General features: G+C 38.0%; 5 protein-coding genes across 6 annotated transcripts; all 5 read right to left on the bottom strand.

Annotated features, from left to right (window-relative positions):
• Positions 1–135: 135 nt before the first annotated feature.
• On the bottom strand, positions 136–1689 carry LOC111785260 (NAC domain-containing protein 72-like). The gene is made up of 4 exons (XM_023665669.1): positions 1477–1689; positions 1136–1392; positions 840–968; positions 136–740 (listed from the first exon to the last, which is right to left on the bottom strand). Exons 1-4 carry the CDS (start codon positions 1652–1654, stop codon positions 243–245), a joined length of 1062 nt encoding a protein of 353 aa, XP_023521437.1. The 5' UTR covers positions 1655–1689; the 3' UTR covers positions 136–242.
• Positions 1690–4246: 2557 nt separating this feature from the next.
• On the bottom strand, positions 4247–7726 carry LOC111785261 (NAC domain-containing protein 101-like). Of its 2 annotated transcripts, XM_023665670.1 has the most exons (6): positions 7323–7723; positions 6938–7212; positions 5963–6094; positions 5558–5830; positions 4890–5222; positions 4252–4786 (listed from the first exon to the last, which is right to left on the bottom strand). In XM_023665670.1, the coding sequence occupies exons 1-6, from the start codon at positions 7498–7500 to the stop codon at positions 4499–4501; spliced, it is 1479 nt and encodes a 492-aa protein (XP_023521438.1). In that variant the 5' UTR covers positions 7501–7723; the 3' UTR covers positions 4252–4498. The 2 variants fall into 2 exon arrangements, with proteins under 2 accessions (XP_023521439.1, XP_023521438.1); XM_023665671.1 differs by lacking the exon at positions 5963–6094 and having other exon boundaries at positions 4247–4786; positions 7323–7726.
• Positions 7727–9488: 1762 nt separating this feature from the next.
• On the bottom strand, positions 9489–11074 carry LOC111785263 (uncharacterized calcium-binding protein At1g02270-like). The gene is made up of 4 exons (XM_023665672.1): positions 10917–11074; positions 9990–10079; positions 9801–9908; positions 9489–9707 (listed from the first exon to the last, which is right to left on the bottom strand). Exons 1-4 carry the CDS (start codon positions 10971–10973, stop codon positions 9489–9491), a joined length of 474 nt encoding a protein of 157 aa, XP_023521440.1. The 5' UTR covers positions 10974–11074.
• Positions 11075–11639: 565 nt separating this feature from the next.
• Positions 11640–13232, bottom strand: LOC111785259 (uncharacterized protein C594.04c-like). The gene is made up of 3 exons (XM_023665668.1): positions 12772–13232; positions 12417–12680; positions 11640–12326 (listed from the first exon to the last, which is right to left on the bottom strand). The coding sequence occupies exons 1-3, from the start codon at positions 13006–13008 to the stop codon at positions 11844–11846; spliced, it is 984 nt and encodes a 327-aa protein (XP_023521436.1). The 5' UTR covers positions 13009–13232; the 3' UTR covers positions 11640–11843.
• Positions 13233–13762: 530 nt separating this feature from the next.
• On the bottom strand, positions 13763–21186 carry LOC111785258 (transcription factor 25-like). The gene is made up of 4 exons (XM_023665667.1): positions 20883–21186; positions 16095–16642; positions 14595–15506; positions 13763–14418 (listed from the first exon to the last, which is right to left on the bottom strand). Exons 1-4 carry the CDS (start codon positions 21069–21071, stop codon positions 14145–14147), a joined length of 1923 nt encoding a protein of 640 aa, XP_023521435.1. The 5' UTR covers positions 21072–21186; the 3' UTR covers positions 13763–14144.
• Between the last annotated feature and the right edge of the window lie 5142 nt (positions 21187–26328).

Here is a 26328-nt window from a genome sequence, read left to right as displayed (position 1 = left end):
ATATTCGTCAATTTGCATGTACAACGTCTAACTTCTATTCTAATTTGTTTGTTTTTCATTACTTGTGCAGGTACAAACACGTGTTCTTTACCATCATTATTTCAAGTTACTTCACAAGCAAGATCGATTTCCGATTAAAATCTTTATTATTATTTTTTTTTTATTTTTGTGAAAGTTTTGGTGACAAAGCTTCAATCCTTGTGTTAGGCCGAAGAGAGATACATGATATGAAGAAGATCAGATTAATACAACTCTTCATGCCAATCTTCAGCGTCTGTCTCGGTATAGCACCACATCTTGGCAAACATTATGATGCCTAGCAATGCTACAGCAACATAGATCAGTCCGTATGTATTATTGGTATTAGTGTCTCCACAACAATATCCACCTTGAAGTTGGAAACGTCCACTTTGAAGTTGATGAGTCCTCACAATCCTTGTTTTGTTGTTGCGGCGGTTAAAGTGGTTGTTTGATGTCATCTCCTCCCATTTTTTATCATCGGACACCAACTTCATCAAGACATCAAATTCACTCTCAAATGATTGCTTATTTACTTCGGAACGCAATGGGGACCTACATATCCTTGAGGTCGCATCGTCATCTAAGCTTCCGTCCTTGATTAACGAGTTAACAAACTGTGTCAGATTTTCATTTTCACCATCATCATCATCATAGGCATCCACAGGTTGCTGGGTACAACTCCCTAGGGGCTCACAGATCGATTGTTCGCCTCTGTTCATCTGTGTTTAAAAAATTATAAACAAACTAGAATTAACAGGGCCATCTCAAACTCTGCATACAAGTTCGTATTCAAAATGTTCATATCCGACACTCTTTACCTCCCGAATTGCTCCTACCTGTGTGACTTTCTTAGTCCGGTGAGAAGCAATGGCACTGTTCTGTCCATCTTCTTGGTCACAAACATGTCTCTCTTCTGCATTTTCCTTCAATCGAATAATGATGAATGGCTGCACAACATAGGAAGCACAATGTCATAACAAAAAGGTCAATTCTGAAAAATACATGAAACGCACACATACTCATCAGCAAGTGCATATCGAAGGCGAGATGAAATGACCCAGAAGCCAAAAGAGGTTAGTGATACATGAGAAATGGATATAAACAGAAATGAGACCTGGGAAGTGATGTCTGCAAGTGGGTGAAGCATATACTCGTGTATAACCCAATTGGTCTTTACAGCCCTGGCTCCCTTGCCTCGATGGAACACAAAAATGTGTCTAGTTCCGATCAGTTCGTTGGTTCCTCGAGCCTTGATTCGGCGGGGTTTACCGGTGGATTTCCAGCAGCCAGTAGTGGTGGTTCTTTTAGTGTTGGAGGTGTTGGCCCGAAAGAAAAACCACTCAAAATTATCAGAGGGGATAAATGATTTCTCTGCATAGGAACAGGGGAATGGAAAGAATCAGAGGTGTGGTCCATCTTCAAAAGCTAAAATCAGGAAATTGATAAATAAAATACCTGGGAGTTGCTCGGGATCGAACTTGTACAGATCAATCTCCTTGATAAATCTAACAAGATACTCCTTGCCAACATTCTTGTTCTTTAGGTAGTAGGTGATGAGCTCCTCCTCCGTGGGACGGAAACCAAAACCAGTCGGAAATGAAGAAGCAAACGGAAATTCAGCGGTGCCGGCCATGAATTTGGTAGCAAGTGTGTCGATCGTGGTGGTGGTGGATGTTTATAACTATAACANGGGGGGGGGGGGGGGAGTGACGTAATTTGGGTAGCAGGGTGTCACAATAGCTTTTTCTTGGCATGGCAGTGTGCTATTGTGCCTTACTCACTCACGTATGCTCAAGTCTCTAATCTCGATTTGAGAATAAAATTTTAGAGAGAGTCTGAAATCAAGATTGAGTAAGAAATTGAAAATGCTTTTCAGATAGAAAGAATTTGACAACTAGTTATATCTTCCTATATTATATTCGTGAACATTTCATGTCTGACAAGCCTAAATATGATTTTGTACAAACATCATACATTTAAAAAAATCAAAAAAGAAATTATACAACATGAGAACGGTAAAAAAAAANAAAAAAAAAAAAAAAAAAAAAAAAAAAAAAAAAAAAAAAAAAAAAAAAAAAAAAAAAAAAACGAAAAAGTATATAAGACAAGAGTTCATAAGTATTGCTGGTCTCTCCAAAAATACAAAACAAAGGATAGTTAATGAGTGTTTGCACTAGACGCCAACGACTTTTGAGTCCACCACTTGCACCATTTCATGATTGTATTATTATTTTAAATGTGGCTTTTTTTGCTTTCCCCAAAAGTTGATCCAAATAATGCTTTGTTTCTTTCTTGGAAATAAATTGCAGACTAATTTTAAACCTACAAATTCAATATTCAAACTTCACTGCCCAAAATCATCCACCAACATTCACTCATAAAGCTAGATTTAATTTTATTAAGAATTAAAATAATGTATTAAATATACCTTCGTACAAATCCCTAGTCAATAAGACTAGACTAGTGACTGTGCACAAATTTTCCCCAACAACATGACTCTAATTTTTTTTGTAGTTATAAATAATTTTATCAAAATATGTCTCGTACAGACATATGAGTGGAGTATCGTATACGATAATTTTGTATAAAACAAAATTATGAAATGTTTTGTGCCTCATAATAAATCTATTAATTAAAAGATAAATATTTCACAAATTTATGCAATTCAATCTTTATTCTAAGTGAGTTATCCACTTCTATCTACGAGGACTTTTGATTTTGTGGTAAGAATGACTTTTGTGAACAATTCAATATACTTACCATTTTGGGAAGTTCTCTTTTGTGCTCTCGTACCCACCTATGTTTGCCTTAGTTTATCATCTCTTTGCCTTAATTTATACTTCTTAGTCTTCTTTTTCATTCTATTGTCAACAACGGCTTAATTAGGGTTCTTCTTCCTCGTTTTCTCTCGTTTTTACAGGAATAGAACCCTCTCTTGTTGTATTTTCTGTTCTTTTCCACTTTGGTGGCTCTCTCATTTAAGGAACATTTTCCGCGTTTATATTGTTTATTTCTTCCTATTTAGGTATGAGAAGAATAATTTGTCCAGTTAGGAAGTTTCTAATGGCTGATTTAGATTATAATTTCTATGTCATCCCCACAAAATTTGCTTTATTTCCAAATTTGCTATAGCATCATGATTCAGCATAGATATTCTAAAATTATACTAAATAACTCAATTAAATGTATAATTAGACTCGCTTTATGTAAATTGATCCCCTCTTCATGTTGAACTATAATATATGACTATTTACGACCATTACATGTATAGTCGTTGAGTAACCTACTAGTAAACATCTGGTTCCATAGTCTAATGGTGTCTACTAAAATAATATATAGTCATTTATCATGTATAGCTATGGAGTAACCTATAAGTAAAACTTAGATTTTATAGCTTAACGATCTCTATTAAAACAACATATAGTCATTTATCATGTATTGCCGTTGAGTAACCTACAAGTAAACATCAGACTCCATAGTCTAACGATCTCTACAAAAACAATCTATGTGATTAGACTAAAATCTTATATTAAAGTAGTTATACTTTTCTTATAAAAAAAAAAAGTAGTTATTTTACGATTACTCATAACTCATCATAATCAAATTTGCAAGTTCAAACGAGTACAAGCATAAATTAATAAGGACTCGAACCTTTTCTCACCTTTAGTATGAACAAGCTCAAGCTAATGTCACACTGATTGAACATGAATTAAGAACGAAGTTGGAGAAGATTGAGTTAGTAAGTCTTATAAATGTCTTGTGGGCCCATTACAAATTAAGTAGATCAATTTGAGTTAGGTTCTTGACCATATTACTTCGTTGTTTTTGGTTGACAAAGAATTACTGAATTAAACAAGTTTTGGATTGAGAGAATAAGGGACCTTCCTCATACATGGTCATGTAATGTTTTGGGGCGTTATGGATGATTCAATATTTTTTTTTAGATGGTTAATGCCTTCACGTGTTGGTCCATATCGAGCTAGACAATTATGATCCAAGGCAGGTCACCATTTTGAAATAAAAACTGGTCCCTTAAATTTTACTTGCTAATTCTATGTGTGTATGTATATCTAACCTGAAAACGTAAATTACAAAAGTCTTATTTACGAACAAAGTCAAGTCAAGACGAAAGTACTTTTCTAGTTGGTTTGGAAAATACTTTCATCTATGAAACCGATTTGTTCCTGATAGACAGACAACGAAGAAACAAAAACAAGATTTGAAGTATCATTTTGAAAGACAAGAGAGAATAGAATCTTATTATTAATCATTCCTCCATGAGCGTATTTATACAGAAAAATATAGCTTTAACACAACCAGCTTAACTTGTTAACTTGCTTACACAGCTAACACGCGAGAAGAAATAACTAATTATCAGCTTAGTTAAACACCTTCCTTAATTACAGTAATACATAGTAACTTGCTATTATGAGTATCATAATTACCTGCATCATATCCATATGGGTACTAAATTTTATCACCAATTTCCATCCAGCAGCATATCTCTTGCAACTACGAAGAACAAAATAAGGCCTATACATACTCTGGCAACATAGGCGGATGCGGGGCTTGATCTGTGGTGAATGCATTTTGTAGTCAGGATACTAGAACAACGCTTTCCTCGGCTCTCAACAGACCCACGTCCAGTTGAACTGGACTGGTGGGCTACAAGACTCTTAACTTCACTTTCTCGGTCTACAACAATGTCTTTATTTGAAGTTGCAGCTGCTCTATCAACTTCCTTCCACTTTGAAACTGCTTTTGCCTGCAAATTAAACGACGCTTCATGTAAGACATGCCAAATTGAAGTCATTCAAATTGGTTTCATGAGAAGAACATTTGTGAGTATTTTTGTTCTGTTCTCTCACCTTGTCGGGGGATGATACTACTTGGAGTTGAGTTTTCCTCTTCCATTGGATATTTTGTGAATCCTTTGCATGGTTTACAACCTTATCGGATCTGGGTTGGCCTTGAAATCTTAAAGTTATTGTTTCCCTATCAGGGTCATCACTGAGGTATGAAATGCCATTGGTTTGAAGTTCATCTCCACGAGGCCGGACAGAGGAAAGATCTTCTTCCCCTCCATACTTGAAAATCTTTGAAGTAAGTGGGCTTCTACGCGATTCTTTAATGATCGGCGTAGTTTGAGTTGGTACCCTTGAACTATGTTCATCGAACATACTGTGAGAAGTAGAATGACCCTGGAATGCACAATGAAATACAGACTATTTATCTCCAAGTCTAAATCAAGTGCACCCCTAGTAAATATTGTCCTCTTTGGACTCTTCCTTTTGGATATACCCTCAATATTTTTAAAATACGTCTGCTACGAAAAGGTTTCTACACTCTTATAAACAATATTTTGTTCTCTTCCTCAATCAACCAACGTAGGATCTCACAGTTTCTAACGCGACATAAATCAGAAATGGAATCACAGTGAAAAAGCATGGTTTAAGAAAGCTCGAATCAATTTCTTCAGTTAAGGATTTCCACCAAGATATTTGTGTACACTTAAAGATTTATGACATCCTTTTACCTGCAGATTTAAAGTTGCATACATGCCAGTGTCACCGTTGAGTGCACCACCCTGGTCTTCTTCAACCATTTCGAGATATTCCTTCCAGTTGAAATCACTGATTGAACTATTTGGTGTCCCTTCATGGAAATAAATCTCCTCAATATCAATGGCCTCATCATTAGGTTCATTGACCTGAGTCACGTGGCTGTTGTTAGCTTGGAAATCCATTGAGATGGGTTCCCGGTCAGAAAACAAAAGGGACTCCAATTCGGAAAAATCGTAACCCGAAACCTGGAGATTCGGTGGAAACAATGATTGTCAAATTCCTGGAATCTGAACATATAAATGCTAAGATTATTAAAACCAATCATGCTGCAGTAGGCACTAGGCAACGTCCAGGGATTGATCTTTCTAAATTCTAACCTCTTTATTTTGGTTCACTGAGACTTCATTATCGAACGTCAAATTCATAGGACCATTTTGTTCAGCTTCATCACATATCAAAACATCATTCTCATCCAGCTTTTTCTTTAGGAGACAAATAACAAACGGCCTCTGCATGAACCAGAGGACAAGAGGGAGAGTTAAACTAAGCATCATCAACATAGACCACCATACACTCTAATGCAAATGGTTAGGAATCATGAACCTTCACAATGCTATGATATTGTCAACTTTGAGCATAAGGTCTCATGGCTTTGCTTTTGGTTTCCCCAAAAGGCCTCATACCAATCTGATATGTATTCCTTACTTATAAACCCATAATCAACCCTTTAATTAGCCGATGTGGGACTCTTTTCCCAACAATCCTCTCCACAAACAAAGTACATTATAGAGCCTCCCCCAAGGCCTATGGAGCCCTCGAACAGCCTTTTCTTGATTGAGACTCTACTCCTTTGGAGCCCTCGAACAAATTACATCATTTGTTCGACACTTGAGTTACTTTTGACTACACCTTCGAGGCTCACAATTTCTTTGTTTGATATTTGAGGAGGCTAAGTTAAGGGCATGACTTTAATACCATGTTAGGAACCACGAACCTCCACAATGGTACGATAATGTCCACTTTGAGCATAAGCTCTCATGTCTTTGCTTTTGGTTTTCCCAAAAGGTCTCATACCAATTGATGTATTCCTTACTTACAAACCAATGATCAACCCCTTAATTAGTCGATGAGAGACTCCTCTCCCAACCATCCTCAACACAACCGGTTAAATTCGAGGATATTTGCCGCATATTTTCTAATCAATGTCAAGCTTAGTACATATCAAGATTCAAAGTTCAAAATCACATGAGAGACAGCATGAGAGGACATAAGCAGAAGCACAAAAGAAAGGAAACTAGAGTAGAGAGACGCGAAGAAAAAATGTATAGGGGACAAAGAAAGAGGGAAATCACCAGCTGCGCGAACTGGGGATCGGAATGAAGTTGATACTCGTGTATGACCCAATTGGTCCTGATTCCATTTGAAACCCGGCCACTGTAGAAGACCAGAGTTTTTTTGGTACCAATCAACTTCTTGGTTCGTGGAGCCAAGATTTTGCGGTCCTTGCCCGTGGATTTCCAGTAGCCGGTTTTCGTGGCCCTATTGGATCGACGGCTATTGGAATACTTCAAATCTTGGGCAGCAAAGAAAAACCATTCCTGCTCACTTGTATGGTCGTTTGAAAGGACTACGAAGAGATACAGAACGTTAGAGAAAGTAGAGCCGGACAAATGCAAATGCGAAGGCATGAAATGAAAAAAAATGTGATCGCGAAAGAGGGATAAACACTAAACGTACAAGGAAGATCCCATGGCTCATGCTTGCAGATATCAACTTGACGGATGTAATCAACGAGGGATTCCCTTCCAAGCATCTTGTTCTTCAGGTAGTGATTAATTAGCTCCTCATCCGTCGGATGGAAGCGGAATCCAACCGGCAATAAATCCCCCGAAGGAAGCACGATGCAATCGGCCATCTAGTTTGCGACAACTACAAGATTCGTGGCGTATGTTTATGGGAAGAAGAAGAAGAAGAAGAAGAAGAAGGGAGTAGGGGAGCGAAGAGAAATGGGGGAGGAGGAAGGAATTAAGTAGAGGGGTTTCCATTGACTCTGAATCGGAGTCTGCCAGTGAGAGTGAAGGTCTTCAACTTCGTAAAGAAGCTAACGACTAGAAAGCGAATATGAAAAGAAGGGTTGCTATTGGTTGACTGTCAAATCAACCCGCACCACTCCGAAGCTTCAAGCGCCAACACCTCACTCATTATCTAAATTATTATCATTTACCAAAGTTACACAACCTCCGGGTCACAATCGCACCTTGATGGCAGCGAATTTGCGATTGTACGGCATTCACTTCCCAACAACAAGTAAGTTAAGCTTGTTCGTTCTTGCGTCATTTACGGCCAAGCGATGTATGCTCGAGCCTCTTGCCTTGGATCAAGAAGAAAGTTTTAGGAAACGGGGGTGAGAAATTTGGAAAGAGAGTTTTGAAAGCAAGATTTGAGAAATTAAAATTGGTGTTATATGGGAATGTAAGCAAAATGCAAAAACAATGGCTTACGACAACTAGTCATATCCCCTATAGTATATTTTGAGGCATTTCATGTTTGACAGGCCTAGACATGATTTTTCAGAAACGTCATACTCACTAGAAATACAAAAGTAAAACTCTACAACATGGAAAGACGTTTGGCTTGTCATGGGCATGTGGCCATGAGCAACACGCCTTGAACGAGCATGACTGTGACACTCGGCTCATAGGCATTTACACTACTTTTTTTAACCCATCTAGCCAAATTTTGGATGTAAATCGACCAAAGTTCTAAAACACACTCATTGTTTGGAGTAACATTGACTTGAAAACAAGGCAAGGCCACAAAGTCAACCCAAAAGTAAGATCACAATGTTGTTAGATCAAAACCGACTCGAGCTTAGTCAAGGGCAAGTGAGGCATTCTCAATGATACCCATTGTGCTGAAAGCCTCAATATGGGATATCGAGGGTGGTCTACTCAGCCTGATCCAAATTGACCAAATTGATACTAACTCAAAGCCTCAACTGTTTTGCTCTAAGTTTATTCCAATGTCTTCATGAAAACAAGATCCAAAAGTTTTGTGAGTCGAACCAAGGCCTAGATAGATCTATAAAACAGAGGTGGGTGAATGAATGAAGGCCTAGATAGATCTATAAAGAAGACCAACCAAGACCTACCTGATAAAGCCCATTGTGATTGAATGCCCAATATGGGTTTGCATGGCTTGCTCTAGCACCTCGAGCCAAACTAACCAGACCAATCCTTTTGAAAACCCCAAGTCATGCAAACCCATATTGGGCAGGTGGGTCATCAAGATATGCTAAATAAAACCTAGCAACTTATTACACATATCTCAAATCCTAGATGACTTATGCATCAAAGTGTGTGTGACAAGGTGCCATGCCAATAGATTCTCCCAATTTTGCAGGTTGTCTCATCTCTTTCTTAGCTAAAATCATGCACAGGTCTAGCCAAGCAATCATCCTCTTTGTTAAACTTATTATTAATAATATTAATATCTTAGTTTAACACAGGGGATTTGAATTTTTAATCGGTTGCTTAAGAATGTCTTAAACCAGTTAGACTACTTCTTCTCTACTCAATTAATTTTCAACTTATAACTAAATAATCTTGGTATTTAATACATTAATTTGCAACAAAAAAAAAAAAACAAAAAAAATCTATTTATTTCCACAAGCTGAGACTGAACATTCCAAGACTTGAGATGAACATGGACTATTGACCACAAGCTCGAGACTGAGAAGGTTTATAGCACATGTTCCGCTTACCTGAAACTTTGCTGCTGCTGCGGCGCTCAGATAATGCTGTTTTAAGGATCCAAGTAACCTTCTAAAGCTTGATAGAGGGACATGGGCAGAGTATTGTACGTATATATATATGATACACATCCAACTTTAGTATCACAACTCTAAGAACACTGCAGCATTACTGGTGAAAACTCGACTCGAAGTCGGGCGTGATCGGAGAGGGAATAACCGTCGGGCCACGTCCCTATCTCGACTTCCCGGGGAAATAAAACAGCATGCTTCACTTTGAAGCCTACAACTTCTTCTTCGTTGCATGCATCAGTTCTCCCATTCACATTTTCCTCTGTCTGTTCGGAACATGCAAAACTCCTTAGCCTCTGCTGCACGTTTAAATTTGAGCAGTGGAAACAAGTTCCACATGTAAAATTAAGGAATTGGAAGAAGACAAGGCTAAGGAAACGTGATGAACATACCAGAAATTGTTCATAACTGGCTACACCATTTCCATCAATGGCGGCTTGTGTCCATAGATTCTTTGTTTCTTGAAAACTCAACCCATAAGGGAGATCAATCAAATTTACCTGTGTGAGATTTCTAATCATATTAATACCTCCGTACAAATAAATATATGCGGGTAGGAATTAGGTGGTGATCTAAAATACCTGGCGAAGTGCTTCACACAAAGTTGAGTATCTAATTAAATCATCATTTGTTTCATCCTTTTCAGACACTGAAACTTTTCCGAGCTGATTCTGCAACAAGCAGTGATTAAAGATTCAGATATAGCCCTGTCATAAACGCAAAAGAATCCTTTCCACAACATCAATCCTATGGCAGCACTCTCATCCCACTCACCCACCCAAGCATTAGAAGTCAGTGCTTGTGTGTGAGGTCCCATATCAGTTGGGGAGGAGAACAAGCATTTTTTATAAGAGTGGGGAAACCTCTTCCTAGCAAATGCATTTTAAAAACCTTGAGGGGAAGCTCGAAAGGGAAAGCCCAAAAAGGACAGTATTTGCTAGCGGTGGGCTTGGGCTGTTACAAATGGTATTAGAGCCAGACACCAGGCAATGTGCCAGCAAGGACGTTGAGCCTCGAAGGGGGTGGACTGGGGAGTCCCACATCGATTGGAGAAGGGAACAAGTGTCAGCGAGGACGTTGGGCCTCGAAGGGGGGTGGATTGTGAGATCCCACGTCAGTTGGGGAGGAAAACGAAGCATTCTTTACAAGGGTATGGAAACATCTCCCATGCAGACGCGTTTTAAAAACCTTGAAGGGAATCTCAAAAGAAAAGGGCCAAAGATAACAATATCTACTTACGGTGGGCTTATTAAAAGGAGTGAATTTCAGAGTCGTGTATTGTAGGTCGTAGATTTGAAATTTGGAAAAGTTTGTGTAGTCTTGTGGTTTTAGAAACTATACTTGTTCAACACAAACTCATGAACCAAAAGCTCCCAAAAGAAGTTCTTCCTTCCCTAGCTTGGCAAGTGAAAGCTTCATCGTTATTGTGATTAAATACACAAGAACAGATAGCATTGGACTAATAGATATAAAATAGGATACACATAACATGGAAACGACAGATGTACCTTAATTATACCAAAAACAGCTTCTGCAAAACTTGTCTTCAACGGTTTTCTGGACATATTAGGATTACGAAGCCAAATAAAATCAACACCACAGATATTTCCTCGGTGATTGAGATGACTAACCCACTGTGTATAACAAGGAAGAAAACCAAACTTGCATTATTACAGAATTGATATCAACTCGAAACTCGAGAAAACAATTCAGAGCCACAAGCTTAACGCGGCGAAAAGGATCCAGCCTTACTCAATTCTGATGCACCAACGAAGCTCTCTGCCATTTGTAAGATGTTGAGGATGGTTGGGAAAGTGGAAGGATAAGGGTAAGATATTAAGGAAGAGATGTTGAGGATAGGTGTAGATGTTGAGAATCCTCAAGTGTCGAACAAAGACGTGAGCATAGGTGTAGTTAAGTGATTCAAGTGTCGAACAAATGGTGTATTTTGTTAGAGGACTCCAAAGAAGTCGAGTCTCAATTAAGGGGAGGTTGTTCGTCGAGGGCTTTATAGGCTTCAGGGAAGGCTCTATAGTGTACTTTGTTCGAAGAGAGGATTGTTGGGAGAGGAGTCCTACCTCGGTTAATTAAGGTCGGTTAATTAAGGAGTTAATCATGGTTTAAGTAAGGAATACATGTTCATTGGTACGAGAGTTTATATTCAAAATGGATAATATCATACTATTTCGGAGAGCCAAAGTTCCTAACGTAAGAGAAAGACATCCAATCCAAGAAAACAAGATAAAAGCGGGTGTTTTACGCATAGAGAGACAAAGGATAGAACAATCCATACAACTTTTTCTCACCCAATAGTAGAAAGGCGAAAGCTTTACAACAAGATTACCATAAACCAACACAGCTGAGCTGACCACATACAAATTCATAAAAAGAGAAGACGCTGCACAGTGACAGAAAGAAAGAGCCACGCATATTACTCACATATTCTTATCTTTTTCATCATCTTTCACTGATGTGTTGAACCAAGGTATCCACACAGATGTAGTCTTCTGATATTGCCTGTAAGCTTCTGCTCTGTACTCTTGCTTCACCATTCGCTCTTCAACCAGCTTGGTTACATAAGCTAAGCACAAACTGTTCACCATTGATCCAACAAGGCTCCATTCCTCACCTAAGCCCCACGCAAATATCACAAGTCCCCACCACCACAGCTGCTCTCCAAAGTAGTTTGGGTGTCGGGAGTAACGCCACAATCCCTCCTCTAAATTGGGCACCATTGATTTTCCACTCATTTTTAGCTCGCTGTTCCTTGTCACGAATTCATGGAGTTGGGTGTCAGCAAAGTAGGCGATCACAATTCCAGACACACACACAAAGATTGCTACCAAATCCCACATATTCAATGCCTCGTCAACTGAGTGGACGACGTATAGAGGAAGGCATACGCCGATCAGGAATATCTGTATTAAAGTTGAAGGGAAACAAACACAAATGAACCAATTGGCTTAGGCATAAACAAGGAGAGTATCGTGGATTGGATCAGTTGTTACCTGCTGTGAAAGATAGACGGCGAAGAAAGAAACCCACCACCAGTTCTTGCCGTACTGTTGGCGCATATCAGTGAACCTCCAGTCCTCTCTGACTCCCAGTTGCCATCCCTCCCGCCTCAAGTAGTTGTGGGTAAGCCTTATGCTCCATATCCAAGTCAAAGCAATTGCGATCCATGACCTCAATTCATTATAGTGAGCTAAAGGGTGAGAAGCAAAATAGTGAACGAGCATCACGGGTATCAAAGTCCAGTACAGGTCAATCATCTGCACCAATCAAAACATGGAATAAAAATCAGCCGTTTCGTAGGTGCTGAGGAAATTGAGAAGAGAAGAATTTTGGGGGAAGGAGGCTCACCCAGTGGCTGGATTGTACATGGCTGAGGAGCCAGAAGACGAGGTTGACATTGAGGAAGAAGAGTGCATTCACCAATAGAAGAGGATGATGATAGCACCACTTCCAGAGACCAGTACAAGTACCATTACCACAGTTGCTAAGGAAACAGAGGTAAAAGAGAATGGAGGGAAGCGGAACCAGTAAGGCTACGACAGCATTTTTCAGATTACCCCCATTTCTGCCGCTACCCATCGCCATGGCTTTTCCAACTTTCCTGTCAGAATCTTGCTCGATGATCGTCCGCGCCACAGCCCCGCTTATGCCAACGCCTCCCACTGCTGATTGCCGTCTCCCCTGTCTATTTTTATAGGGCTGCCGCTGCTGCTACTGAGACGAGACTTTTGGGTGTCTCTTTTGACTTTGTAACCAGCCTATGTGATTTTCTTACCAACTAAAGTGCTCAAATTTCGAACCATTTGTTAAACAAAGTACAAAGTTTAAAGATATGTTTGATAATTTAAGGAATCACTTTGGTTGTGTATACTAAGAAGGAGTTGGCAAGATATCATAACTGGAATTTTCATTGGTCCCTAATTCGAACAATAACAATGGAAAGAGCCTCCTGGCAGTGGGGTTTAGTGAAGAGTAGGGGTCCATAGAAGTAAAATAACAATTAAGATAATTAATTATTTGAGGACCACGAAAAGAAAGTATAATAATTATGGTAACTAATTATTAGAGAACCAGAAGCAGCAGCAGGCTTGGTATTGGCATATGATTAAAGAGACTGCAAATAGCTTTGCATGCAATTAGTAATTGGTAATTGGGAAATGGGGTGTGAGCGAAATGATGCGAGGTTGAGGGCAATGCAAGTGCGCCTAATCATAATGATGGGCGGCCCCCCGCGCAGTCCGGCAAATCCAACTAGCGCAGCTGCTCTTCAATTATCTGGCGAGCAGCTCCGTTTCATAATTGGGATGCTGTCAGGCCTCACAGCCGCATGCACCATCCATAAGATACTCATCCTTTATTCTTTTACAAAACAATAGAAAGAGCTATGATGCTCATTCTTACACGACCAATAGAGTTACGAGTTACATGCTATAAATAACCAAGCAGAGAAGTGTTTTTTAGTCCTCTGTATACAGCACAAACTTTAAGAAAAATGACTAATCCAATTTTGGGATTGATCTTCTTTGCATGCCATTGGGAATTCAAAACTTCCTACTTACAAGTACAACTATCAGTATAGAGCAATCTTGGTGGGCAACCAATGACAAATATCAGTAAACAAAACTCAATGCAATTGCTACAACACAAGGCAAGTTATCACATTAAGTCCATTCTCTCAAAGCATTTTGAAGAGAACTAGCAATTCGAGAAGAATTGACAACTTAATGGTCATGCTCGTCGAACTGGTTACCTTCATCGACGCCTATATCTCTTTCATCCCCATAGTTTACCCAAGGAAGCATTGATTCAAACAGGACAGCCAATGCACTCCTATTTGCAATTTCCCGGGTGGGATGCCGTTGATTAGGAGGATTTGCATGTTGAATTATGTTCTGCACGTCTCTCATCCTTGGATCAACCACAAAATCTTGCAAGGCTTCAGGAGGGGCAGATGATACTGAATCAGAGAAATCTGAGACCAACAGATGAGCATACCTGGCAATAAAAGAAACCTATCACTTTTACCTCACAAAAATTGCACTGATAATAGTAAATTCCACAACTTCAAAATGCATACGTTGAGCGGTAGTCAGATGAAAAACTAAAGGCCTGATATACAAAAAACATTTTTAGTCGCCAAAAAGAGAGGGAGAGAAGGAGAAGATACTCACTCATTTTTATCGCACGAGAATGCTTCTTTTCTCACACAAGCCCAGTCTTTAGCATCATTTCGATCAGTTTCCAAGACTTCAATTACCAATTGTGCAGTCTCTTTGAGTAACTTCTGCAGATCTGGGATTCTCCATATAAGGTAATTCCTCTCAACGTACAAATTAATGAGGTGGTCCAAGGATGGAATTCCTGTCTGATCAGACGAGAAGAAGGAATTCTTGAGTATATGCACCCAAAACTGTTCCTTCAGCGGGACCTTTTCCACTAATCTCTTTAAGACGAAAGGGTGAAGCATTAACGCCTGCTTCAAAAGATCTGTTGAATTAGCCCTTGTAGCATCAAGATTATCATTCTTTGAGTCTTCTTCCCGCTCAAGATAATATCGACAGACCGAAAGGGAAAATGAGAAATTTGGAAACAGCCACAAAGAAGTATCATTTTTGTAGCTCTCAGCAAACCTTTCCAGCCAAGTGTATTCCTCCGCTCTCAAAGATAGGTAATCAATGAAGAAAATAGCCCCCATTGGGTCATCGGAATCCAGTGAAAGTAATAGTTTGCAAACTTCCAATGCAGATCGATGACAACCACGTCTATCCAAGTTTTTTACGTGAGTGAAAAGTGATGTAAACATTGGCTTGTTCGTTTCATGGCTGATCTTCAACTGGCAATTACCCTGTAACGCAGTGAACATGGGGTGCCATGCACATTCCAAGGCATATAAACTCTTTGCAACTGCATCAGAGGACATTTCATGGTCACCCGCAAATTTAAAATACTCTGCCATTGTTATAAGTGAATCCAAGTGATATGGGTGGTGCAACAGAATACTAGCAATGCCATTGAGATCATGAATAGATTTTGCAGCTTCAAATGCTTTCTGAGCTTCAACATAGGATGGCGGATGTACATATCTGGAGTTCATTGCATTACAATCAAAATCCCAGAAATAAACATTATCTTTATATTAAACATATTTTTATGACAGCAGTGACACTAATTTATAGAAAAAAATAATTCAAAGACGTTCAAAAAGGTGAAAAACAAGGGTCAACATTCGCAACAATTTGAAATAGTTTGGAAAAATGAAGACAAAAAGAAAATATGATTGACAATATTGAACACGAGGGAATATAATTGACTGCAATGTACAAGACTCCGTGGGTGTGTGGGGTAGGTGCACAATTATCTACAAATGGAAATATTTTAAATGAAGATTCATCTCTAGGTATTTTCTTCATGCCCCAGATAAAGAGTATAGATTCATAAAACTGAAGTTCAGCTCATACAAGGCTATTGAATCGTGGGAAAGGCAAGCTTTAAACATCTACTTAGATCAAGTATTCAAGTATTATATGTCACAGCCGCAAACCACTCAACATCCCCCAGCAGGTTGGACACACAAACTGCCATCCCATTTTAGTTTAATGCTACTTGAATTCAGTATGTGTATTTTATGGAGCAGAAGGGATAAGAGAAGATAAAATGAAAACGAAATTTACCTGAAGTAGTGATATCCGTTCTTTGTCTCCAAAAATTCCATGGAAAGAGAACCGTCCCAACGAGGCCAATGGTCTGATGGACTAACAAGATAGGTCTTCCTAGAAAGATGGTTGACACGTCTTCCCCCACGTAGTTGTCTAGAACTACTGGCCTGATTATTTTTTTCAAATGATTTTACCACCTTTGAACCAAATATTCTTCGCAGTTCATTCCCAGCATTTAAATATTTAGGATCCACTTCTAACAATGAAGTCAAACATTGTTTTCCACGGTTCCTTTCTTCTTCTACGACATCTTTGGCTTTCTCAGGGTCCTGTTGACGGCTTAAAGCAGAGGGGTTAACATCCAGAGACAGTGATTCTAGAATCACATCCAAGGGTTTATCAAGGATTTTATTTGTGGTGGAAGAAGAATTCTCACGCTCTGTCTTCTTTTTCTTTTTCTTCAGTTTTTTATTTGAGGTTGAACTTGCACTTTTAGTTCCATTGCGCACAAACTCCTTGTGCATGTTCACAGAGACTTCTTCAGCGACCTCCTGGTCATCGTCCTGTAGACAAATTTCAAAAGCAATTGGCCAAAAATTTTGCCTTACATTTAATGAATGCACGCTATAGCCAGTATTTCATAAGACGTAAATACAAGAACAAAAAAAAAAGACAAATAAAGGAAGATTATTACAATTGCATCGTTAATGATTTGTGGAAGAAGAATTTTATGAATTTAAATCAGCAACGTGAAGGATTTCAGTAATTTGTTTAGAATGCTACTGTTGGTAGTAAATCCGGGCTAATATAGTCTATTAGGGGTCGTTTGATTGAAGGTTTTCTGTAAAATGCCTAGGAGTAGACTACATGGAAATCACATAACACGAGAATGCTATCATGCTATCAGAATTTTATATAAATTATTAATATCTTTGTTCAGTTCCAACCAATATTTACAATAATTTTATTAGAATTTTTTTTAATTTTTAGATGATTAATTATTGTTATATAGTTTTATTAAGTAAAATTATTCAATTAAATTTTAATTTATTCGGCCTTAAATTTTAGGATTTTAAATTCATTTAGCAATCAATCTTAACAACTATTCTCATATCAATGAATGTAATAAAGTAATATAAACTTTCACTTGTAAAAGTAGAACAATAATCAAATTGAATAATTATTTATGCATGTTGTATTTACAAAAATCAAATATAATTAATTAATCTCACCCCTCCCAATATAAAGCACATATGTTTCAATTTACAATCATTTATCCTTCTTTTTTCTCTCAACCCCTCTGTAAACCATTTGGAATCTCCAAGATTGATAGATAAAAATAAAATATTAAAAAAAAAACAAATAATGAAAAGGAAACCACAAAACCACAAGCAAAGTACTCGAGCTAGGAAGGGAAATGATACAAAACACAAACAAAAAAAAGAATCAAATTAAAAAACAACAAAAACGAAATTAAAATTAAAAAAAAATAGAAGAAAAAGAAAGTCATGCCTGAAGAAGAAAAGAAGAATAAGAAATGGGGAACAGTTGAGAAAAATAAAGTAGAAGAAGGAAAAATAAAAAGTACCCAAGTGGAAAAAAACTGGAGAAAGAAAAGAAGAAGAGTTAGGTACCCGAAGAAAAAAGTGAGATGGGATTTTCCCCTTTGATGGGTTACAAATTCTATACTTTTTATGCACGGGAAGAGTATTCACAGGTAAAAGAGTAAATCCCTCCAACCAATCATGGGTTTCATATGCCCTGTACAATTTGCCCTCAAAAACCTCAATCCAAACTGACCATTAGGGATTGAACTGTCCCCAAGAAAGTTAATTTTCACTTGCATACGATGCATACCTGAGATAAAATTAAGAACAGAGCCTTAAAAAGATACGGGAAAGATATCCAAACCCAATTTTCTCTTATTCTCTGCAACAAGTTTGTAACAGAACACCCTTTTCTTGAGATCTTAGGTGCCAATGTGATAGTCTACAATTATTCAAGGTCACCCATTTCAAATGTTACAACTTAGCTACTAACATCTCCAACAAATTCTTTTCCTTTTCTTTGATTACCTTATCATTTATTTCCAAACAAAAACGCCAATGAGTGAGTTTCATCACATAGACCAGCAACGACAAATTCCTAGACCTGCCCTTAAGTAAATGGGCTAAATTTTCCTTCAAGGATTGATGAAAGACCATTTAAAGCCAAAAACACATAATAGTGAGTTCCAACACCTATACCTATAAAAGCAATGAAAGAAAAAGTGATCCACTCCACTATCTCTTGAACAAAGTGAGACCATTCCATGTAGTTCCCACCCACTGGAGCAAATTGTCAACACAGACATTTTGATTGTTTTAGGACATTTTCCTTTCCAAACCACATAAGAAAGCTCTCAAAATATCAGTTTAGCTAAAAACTAGGGACTTCAACAAAGTACATATATCTCGCAAGATGGATGAAAATTCCAGCTCCGACCACCACTCCTTGCCAAAACTTCTATTATACAGCAGCCTCAAATTAGCATTAGCTCACCAAGATCTCCCTCCAATATATATATTAAGTTTTAGGTTACTCATCCCACAGCTCATTAATTGGCTTAAATTAGGCGTCATGACTCCTTATGACTCGGGGAAGCTCACAGTTATGGGTTGAGCATCCAACCACTAATCTTCCCAATACTTGATCATCTTCCCATCTCCATCACTCTCTCAAGAATGGTTTAGGACAAGGCCCTTCAGCTTGACAATATTCCATCACTTCACACAGTCAATCTTCCCCTCTCTCGTCAACAAAGTTTCTCCATTTATCAAGCCTGCACAAAACCTTTTCCTCCAGAACTTTCCACAACCCAAGTCTCTTTTGATTCTCTCACAACTGCAATACCCAATAAGGACAAAGAATATGTGCAGGCTTTACACCCCATCTCTATTGCAACTCTTGATCATTTACCACTAGGTATGCTAAATCCACAGATGGGGATCTTTTCATAATAGGCCCTTCTACCTGAAGGGAAGACTCTAACTACTAAGAAGATGTGATGTATCCCTGTCTTCTCATCCTCACAAATGAGTCGTCTGCAAATTGAATATGAGAGACATAAATCTTTTCTTTCCTACATGGAACCCTTCCAATATGCGCTCTAACTAACCTTGTGTTCAATCAATCTACTTAGCAGTTAATACATACCTCGCAATTACCAAGAGAAAGGGAGAAAGAAAAGACCCTCACTTAAGCCTCCTTGATTTGTTCCCTTGGTTATCTATTTAAAAATATGGAGAATCTAATCTCATATATACATTCCCTTATCTATTCTATCCATTTCTCCACAAACATTTTTTTTCCATCATCATCATTAAAGAAACCCCAAGCACACCATACCTTGCGCTTTCTCATTTATTTTCAAAGCTAACAATGAGTCTACATGGTTTAATTTTCAAGTAAATCAAGTAGTTAACTTGGAACTCAACTCTACCCCTTTTGCATTTAGCATTGGCTAGGTGTTCCACTTTGGATTCAACTTTAGAAAGACGAGTTTTAGTTTCATCAAAAGGCTATTTTTGTTTTCATTTCTAACTTTTGAGCATTCATGAGAGATAATTAACTCTACTCTTGATCAACAACTCAAGGCTCATGAATTTTCGATTTTATTAATTTGAGCATTCATGAGATGATGAAGTGAGCCATTCAGGATGAAAAAGACTATGTTTGTTGGTAGGTTGGCTTTTTTGTCATCATGTGCCTCTGTTACAGCTTGATAAGGAATAGGAGAATGTATTTATAAGGTTAGATAGATCACAGGACAAAGTCTCCAATTTTGAGCACTTCAATGATTCCCTCAGGTTCTTGACTAAATTATGCCATGTAATTTTATTTATTCAATTACAAAACATTGGGTACTTCGTTTTTGCAAGTTTTCTGTGCTCCCCACTAGTTGGTTTCTTATTTTCTATACATACATACATACATACATATATATATAGTAGAATTAGTGATATCCAAGTTTCCATACTGAACTAAAGGAGGAGTTCGTCCATGCCTGGAAAGGGAATGCGATTAGTGGTTCAGTATCAATATTAAGCTCAAGTCAACCACCTTGGGCATTTAAAATAGTTAATAATTGTGGACAAAATTTGCCAAAGTTGAACCTGATGGATACAAAACAGTAGAAAATATAGTTTAACCTTTCTTCGGGAAAAAATTGTTAAAAAGTTTGTTTGGAAAAATCCCTTTCTTATTCCGGTTTTTCTAATCCTTTCTCTTCTTTCTGTTTGTTCAAAATATATAATGAATGCAAACCAGCACTCATCATTTACAATGAATAGGAGATTTTAAAAAACACAAAAAAACAGTGATTGATTCAAAAACAAAAGGCAGTTTATAAGGCTGCTTTCGAAGAGGCATAAACTTCTGAATATGTATTGCCTAATAAATATGACTAATATATTGTGAAAACAAAAGAACTATTCATACGTTAAAAAATTGAGTACACATAGCAGCACATGGAACCATAGAAGTTTCAACGCAAGTAAATATGCTTAAGATATCTAGTCTAGCATGGTGAAATGACCAAATTGGAAGGACTACAGAAATTGGGAAAACTAGAGTTTGCCAATTTCTTTCCTATTGGTGAAAATTTAGGCATGCGAGAAAATTCAGAGTGGATGGAGAAAGAAACAGAAACAATCGAAACGATGGTTGAATTAGCAACCAAAGTGAAATGAAGTAATGAATTGTGAGATTAACAATAAGGGTCGGGGCATTCAGAAAATTGTAAAGGGGAATGAAATAAGAAACCTGTTGAGGGTTAATTTGGGAGTCGTCTTCATCATCGATAAGAAGATCAAATGGATTGATAGAAGAAGCAGCAGGAGGCGATGGCCCAGGATCTTGTCCGTCTTCATCATCAGTAGTAGAAGGTTGGGAATGGTGTTGTTGCAGCTCCTCCTGTTCCTTCAAAACCTTTTTGAGCAGCCGAGCGGACATTTTATGGTATCGTCCTTCGGCGTCTGCGTCAGTGAAATATGAATTCCAAATCCCTTCCTGTGCTGCAATATATGGAGTTCGGCGTTACACGGCTTGCTTCTGCAATGCAATTGCAAATGCGACAAACATTTAAGCATCTTGGAAGCTGTTCAATTTCGAACCCGCTTGTTAATGGAACGGATGCAAGCCCACCGACGCACACCGAATATCGGATCGGCCCAACTTGGCCAATTGGACCAACCTACCAAAACTTTGCCTCTCATATGCCAAGTTTCAAATCAATTGGGCCAATAATTTAGTGATAATTGATATGTACTCGTTATTCGTTCGGGATCAAATGATTAAACCCACCTACGTTATATTTGTTGTACTACGAAAAATAACAAAACCCATATTAATTCCCATTATTTGTTATCTATTTCTATATAGAATTTGATTAACTCAAATCAACTACTTGAACACGACGATTAACACAAAATAACTCATACCTATAATCCTAAAGTCAATATGGCCCATATGTACACAAAGTTTCGAAAGAACCCTTATATATGGTTTGAAAGATAAGGTGGAATAGGAGTATTCATACGACCCGAGAACCACATCAAACCATAACCCAATCCATTTTGTGGGTTGACAATTTGAAAATGGGATTACAACTCAACCCAACTTACTCGTTTTCATAAAATGTCATGAGATCCAACCCAATATCTAGACTATTCTATCTTAGAGATATACGGGTTAGATTGGTTTGATTCAAAAAAATTTCTTAATCCAAACGGAACGAAGTTATGTAGGCGTGAATTGAAGTAATTAGTAGTTAAATAGAATTAAGTAAGGTAAAGAAAGGTTAAAAATGAAAGGGTAATGAGTGTATTTAGTGCGTGGAAGAACTCAAAACCAAAAGAGAAAAAAAAGGGGGAAGATTTTAGAGACAGCATGGAACCCACCAAAGATGTGGTGCCTCACTCTACCATAATGGGATTTTAGAATTTCTTGGAAATCAGCAATCATTGCTGCATGGAATTCAATTCCAAACTAAAATACATACTCCATTTTCCCTCTCAAATACTCCTTCTTCCCTTATATTCTACTCAAAATAATTTAAACACAATCCCGTAAATATATAAATAAGAGACACTAATCTGCTTTTCGGTTGACCCAAAACCAAATATGGCTCCAACCCTTGTGAACGGATCTTCCGGGCTCGACCTTAATTTGGGGCACCAAAGCAACACACATCCCAATTACCCAATTACCCAATGGGCACTGCGCAGGGCAGCCTTAATCTACTTTCTTTCTTTTATAAATAAAGAACACAGTGGTTTCACAATTCATATCAAACCCATACAATCCTCTGAGTTTCTTTTTGCATTTTAATAAGAAATTGAATCATTGTACAATGATTTACTCTGCTCTACCCAGAAAAGAAAAGAACACAGTGGAGAATGGATGAGACAAAGTGGGAAGAACACTCTTAATGATCTTCATTTACCATTGGGTTAAATTGGTGAAAAAGTGAAATTTGAAACTAGGGTTTTTGGAGAGAGTTGTTGGATTAAATTAAACAAGAATTTGAAGCCTCAAAATCAGAGAAAAAAACTAGGTCTGATGCTGTCATGCATCTGCCTTTTGACGTCGGTGTGGGCCGTGCTGTATACTCCAATACTCTTATACTTCCAACGTCAACCATTCCCAACTAATTTGTTTAATATTTTATCTTACCCTTTACCCACCTCGTACCCCCTCTTTCAACGAATCTCCGCAATAGTACGGCATTTTCTCTCGTAGCGTTGTTTTTTATCTTCTTAAAAAAACCTCGTATTAATGAAGATTGTGCCTGTGAGATCCCACGTTCATTGGGGAAGGGAACGGAGTATTCTTTTTAAGGGTGTAGAAACCTCTCACAAGTGTAAAAACTTCGAGGAAAAACTCGAAAGACAAAACCCAAAGAAGACAATATCTATTAGTAGTGGGCTTAGGACGTTATAAATGGTATCAAAGCAAGACACCGGCGATGTGCCAGCAAGGAGTCTGAGCCCCCGAAGAGGGTGTGCTAGCAAGGATGTTGGGCTCGAACGGGGTGGATTGGATGCTCCCACGTCAATTGGTAAAGGGAACGAGTGTCAGCGAGAACTTTGGGCCTCAAAGGGGGTGAATTGTGAAATTCCACGTTGTTTGGAGAGGAGAACGAAGCATTCTTTACAAGAATATGAAAACTTCTCCCTAGCATACGTGTTTTAAAAACCTCGAGGGGAAGGTCGAAAGTGAAAGTATAAGGAAGACAATAGCTGCTCGCAGTGGGCTTGGGGCGTTACACAGTCCCTTACTTATACACCGAGAATTTTCTTAATTAACGAATGACAGACTCCAATAAATGATCCTAATTATAATAGTATAGACGGAGAGTCTCCCAATACCCCAAAAGAGGGAGGAAGTGGAGAAAAAATCTTTGATTAGCTAAACAGAAACGAAGATCGGAATATATTCCTCGTCCCCACCCGCAAATACTTTATTTTTCTTCTATATGTATACTTTAAGTCCCCACCTCTAAATGCTTTTATGCATTCTTTTTTATTACAAGGTTAAAAAAAAATGGTAATTATTAGTGATTGAATGAAATTGATTGTATTTAATGGGGATTTTTTTTAGTGTACTTGGATAATGTAGTAAAGAAATTTATTGTAAAAGCAAGTTTGAAACTTATGGTAAAGTTTAGAAATATTTGGTATAATTGGGTACAGGAATATCTTTTATGTTGGGGTCGTCTGGTCTCCACTCTCCTGTTCGGGCCTTTCCTTTTCCTTTGGCTGTGAGTACTAAACTCTGACTGGAAGGGAAGATTGGGATGGTTATGGTTAGTTGGTTGTAGTTGTGGGTTTGTTGGGAGGCCGTTCTCAAATGAGGAAAAGGTTCGTTGAGAGTCGTTGGAGTCCTCTTTAGGCATTCCCTCAAAAGAAAGGTTTTCATATCTAATGCTTCGTTCTCCTCAACCACTGATGTGAGATCTCACAATGCACCATTCATTCTGGAGTCTAACATCCTTACTGACACACCACCTTGATAGTGATGAGCGGTAGAAAGGGAGAGAGGGAGAGGGTTGATGATTTTAATGGGCTCATCTACAGCCTCCTAGACATCCCGACATGGATGGAAGCTTTGATGTAACCCCCACCACTCATTGCTCTCAAGACTTTTCTCCAGCTACTTCTCTCTCCCTTGCTGATATCTATCCATTCATTCATTCATTCATTTTAACCAAAATAAAATTGAGGTCACATGTCACAATTTCACTTTTCCCCACTTAAATTTTCATAAGGTATGGTGTATTAATGGAATCAGGAATGAAGTGTATGTTAGAATTACAATCAAGCTAAGCAACCCACTTTGGGTCAATGCTTCCATCATGAACCTACGCACACATTTCACATTACCTCTTTCTCTCCCTTTTCCACCTTACGCTCCATAAACCAAGCACACCCTTTCTTTCCTATTCCCCCTTCAAATCATACCAATTTCATCATGGGTTGTTATATACATGAGTATGGGTATGTTTGAGGATTACCGCTAGGAGTACTCAGATCATGGATTTATGAGTAAGAAACACTATCTCCGTTGGGGGAGCTCTAAAATGTACTTTGTTCGAGGGGAGGATTATTGAGAAGAGTAATCCCACATGGGTTAATGAAGAGAAAGATTATGAATTTATAAATAAAAAATATTATCTCTATTGGTACGAGATCTTTTGTAGAAGCCAAAAGTAAAGTTACTATAACTTCTCAAAATATACAATACACCCTTCTGATTTTTGACTCGGTATGTGTAAGGGAAGATATTAAAGAAGATATTTTTGAAACGTATCGACTAGCTATCAAAGTTGTTGGTACACTTATACTAAGAGTACCATATTCAGGAGTTATATATTTGGTAGGTTCGGTTCCAAATATTGACAAAAATATATAACAATTGCTTCCAAATTTACTAATATTATGAATTCAAAGTTAAAAATAAAGTTAGATAATAAGTTAGGACTCTAAATGTTTAACATTTGAATTATGTTGGATTGTGAACTTTATTTGGATTATAGCGATGAAGGGAAAGTAATGTTGTTTTTGAAAATAGAAGAAAAGGGGTTAGTCGGGGAAAGAAAGGTGTACTATGGGTGGGCATGTGTGGGTGTACTACTACTACTACTGGATGAACACATTACAAGTATGGGCGACGTTTAATAGTACACATCTTTTTAGAAGGCAAGGCTACACAGGAAATAACGTTTAATAGTACACAAGTTATTGAATAAAATAGTGAATGAGCAAGAACAAATGATGGTTTGGAGTAGTAGTTGGAAGTGGGTTTCTCTGTTTCTGTAAGAAGCAATGGGTAAAAAAGAAAGGGGGGGAAATGTGGGGACAAAAATGGAGAGTTTGGATTTGTAGTTTGAAATGGGATAGATAGATAGATAGATAAATGGTTAAAAAAAAAAATGTAAAAGAAAAGAAGATTCGAATATTTTCAATGGCTTTTGGAGTAGGAACAAAAGAAGTGGCGTAGACCCGCATTATGGAGCAGCTGGCATATGATATGTCTTAATGCCCAGTTGCTGCGCTTCTCTTGTTTTCAACATCTATATAATTGTACTGTGCAAACGGAGGAGCAAAGAGTGTTGGACGATGGTTCGGACAAAACTCCGACTTCATCTACTTCTCCATTGGTACGAGTTCTTTTGGAAAAACCAAAAGCAAACCCACAAGAGATTATGCTTGAAGTGAACAATATCATACCATCACGTACTTTTTCCCGATTCCTAACAAAGAGAGAGAGGGTTTGTATTCCTAACAACAAGAGAGAGGGGTCTCCATTGATACGAGGTCTTTTGAAGAAAACAGAGTTTATGCTTCAAGTGGACAATATCATACTATTGTGTAAGTTCGTGATTCCTAATATTGAGAGAGAGGGGTTGTATTCCCAACACAGAGAGAGGGATCTCCATTGATATCAAACCTAAACAAAACCATGAGAACTTATGTTCAAAGTAGACAATATCATACTATTGTGTAAGTTCGTGATTCCTAATACACAAAGAGGGTTAGGGTTTGTATTCCATTGATATGAGGCCTAAACAAATGGGACAATATCATACTATTGCGGAGGTTTGTAATTCCACTAGTATGAAACTTAAGCAAAGTTACGAGAGTTAATGCTGAAAATGGACAATATGATAGTGAAAGAGGAGAGGTGTGGTAAGTGGAAGAGAAGGGAG

The sequence above is a fragment of the Cucurbita pepo genome, unplaced genomic scaffold, assembly GCF_002806865.2.
Source record: "Cucurbita pepo subsp. pepo cultivar mu-cu-16 unplaced genomic scaffold, ASM280686v2 Cp4.1_scaffold000422, whole genome shotgun sequence".
NCBI lineage: Eukaryota > Viridiplantae > Streptophyta > Magnoliopsida > Cucurbitales > Cucurbitaceae > Cucurbita > Cucurbita pepo.
The sequence above is the reverse complement of the archived record's forward strand: the minus strand, read 5'-3'. Positions and strand labels throughout refer to the sequence as shown.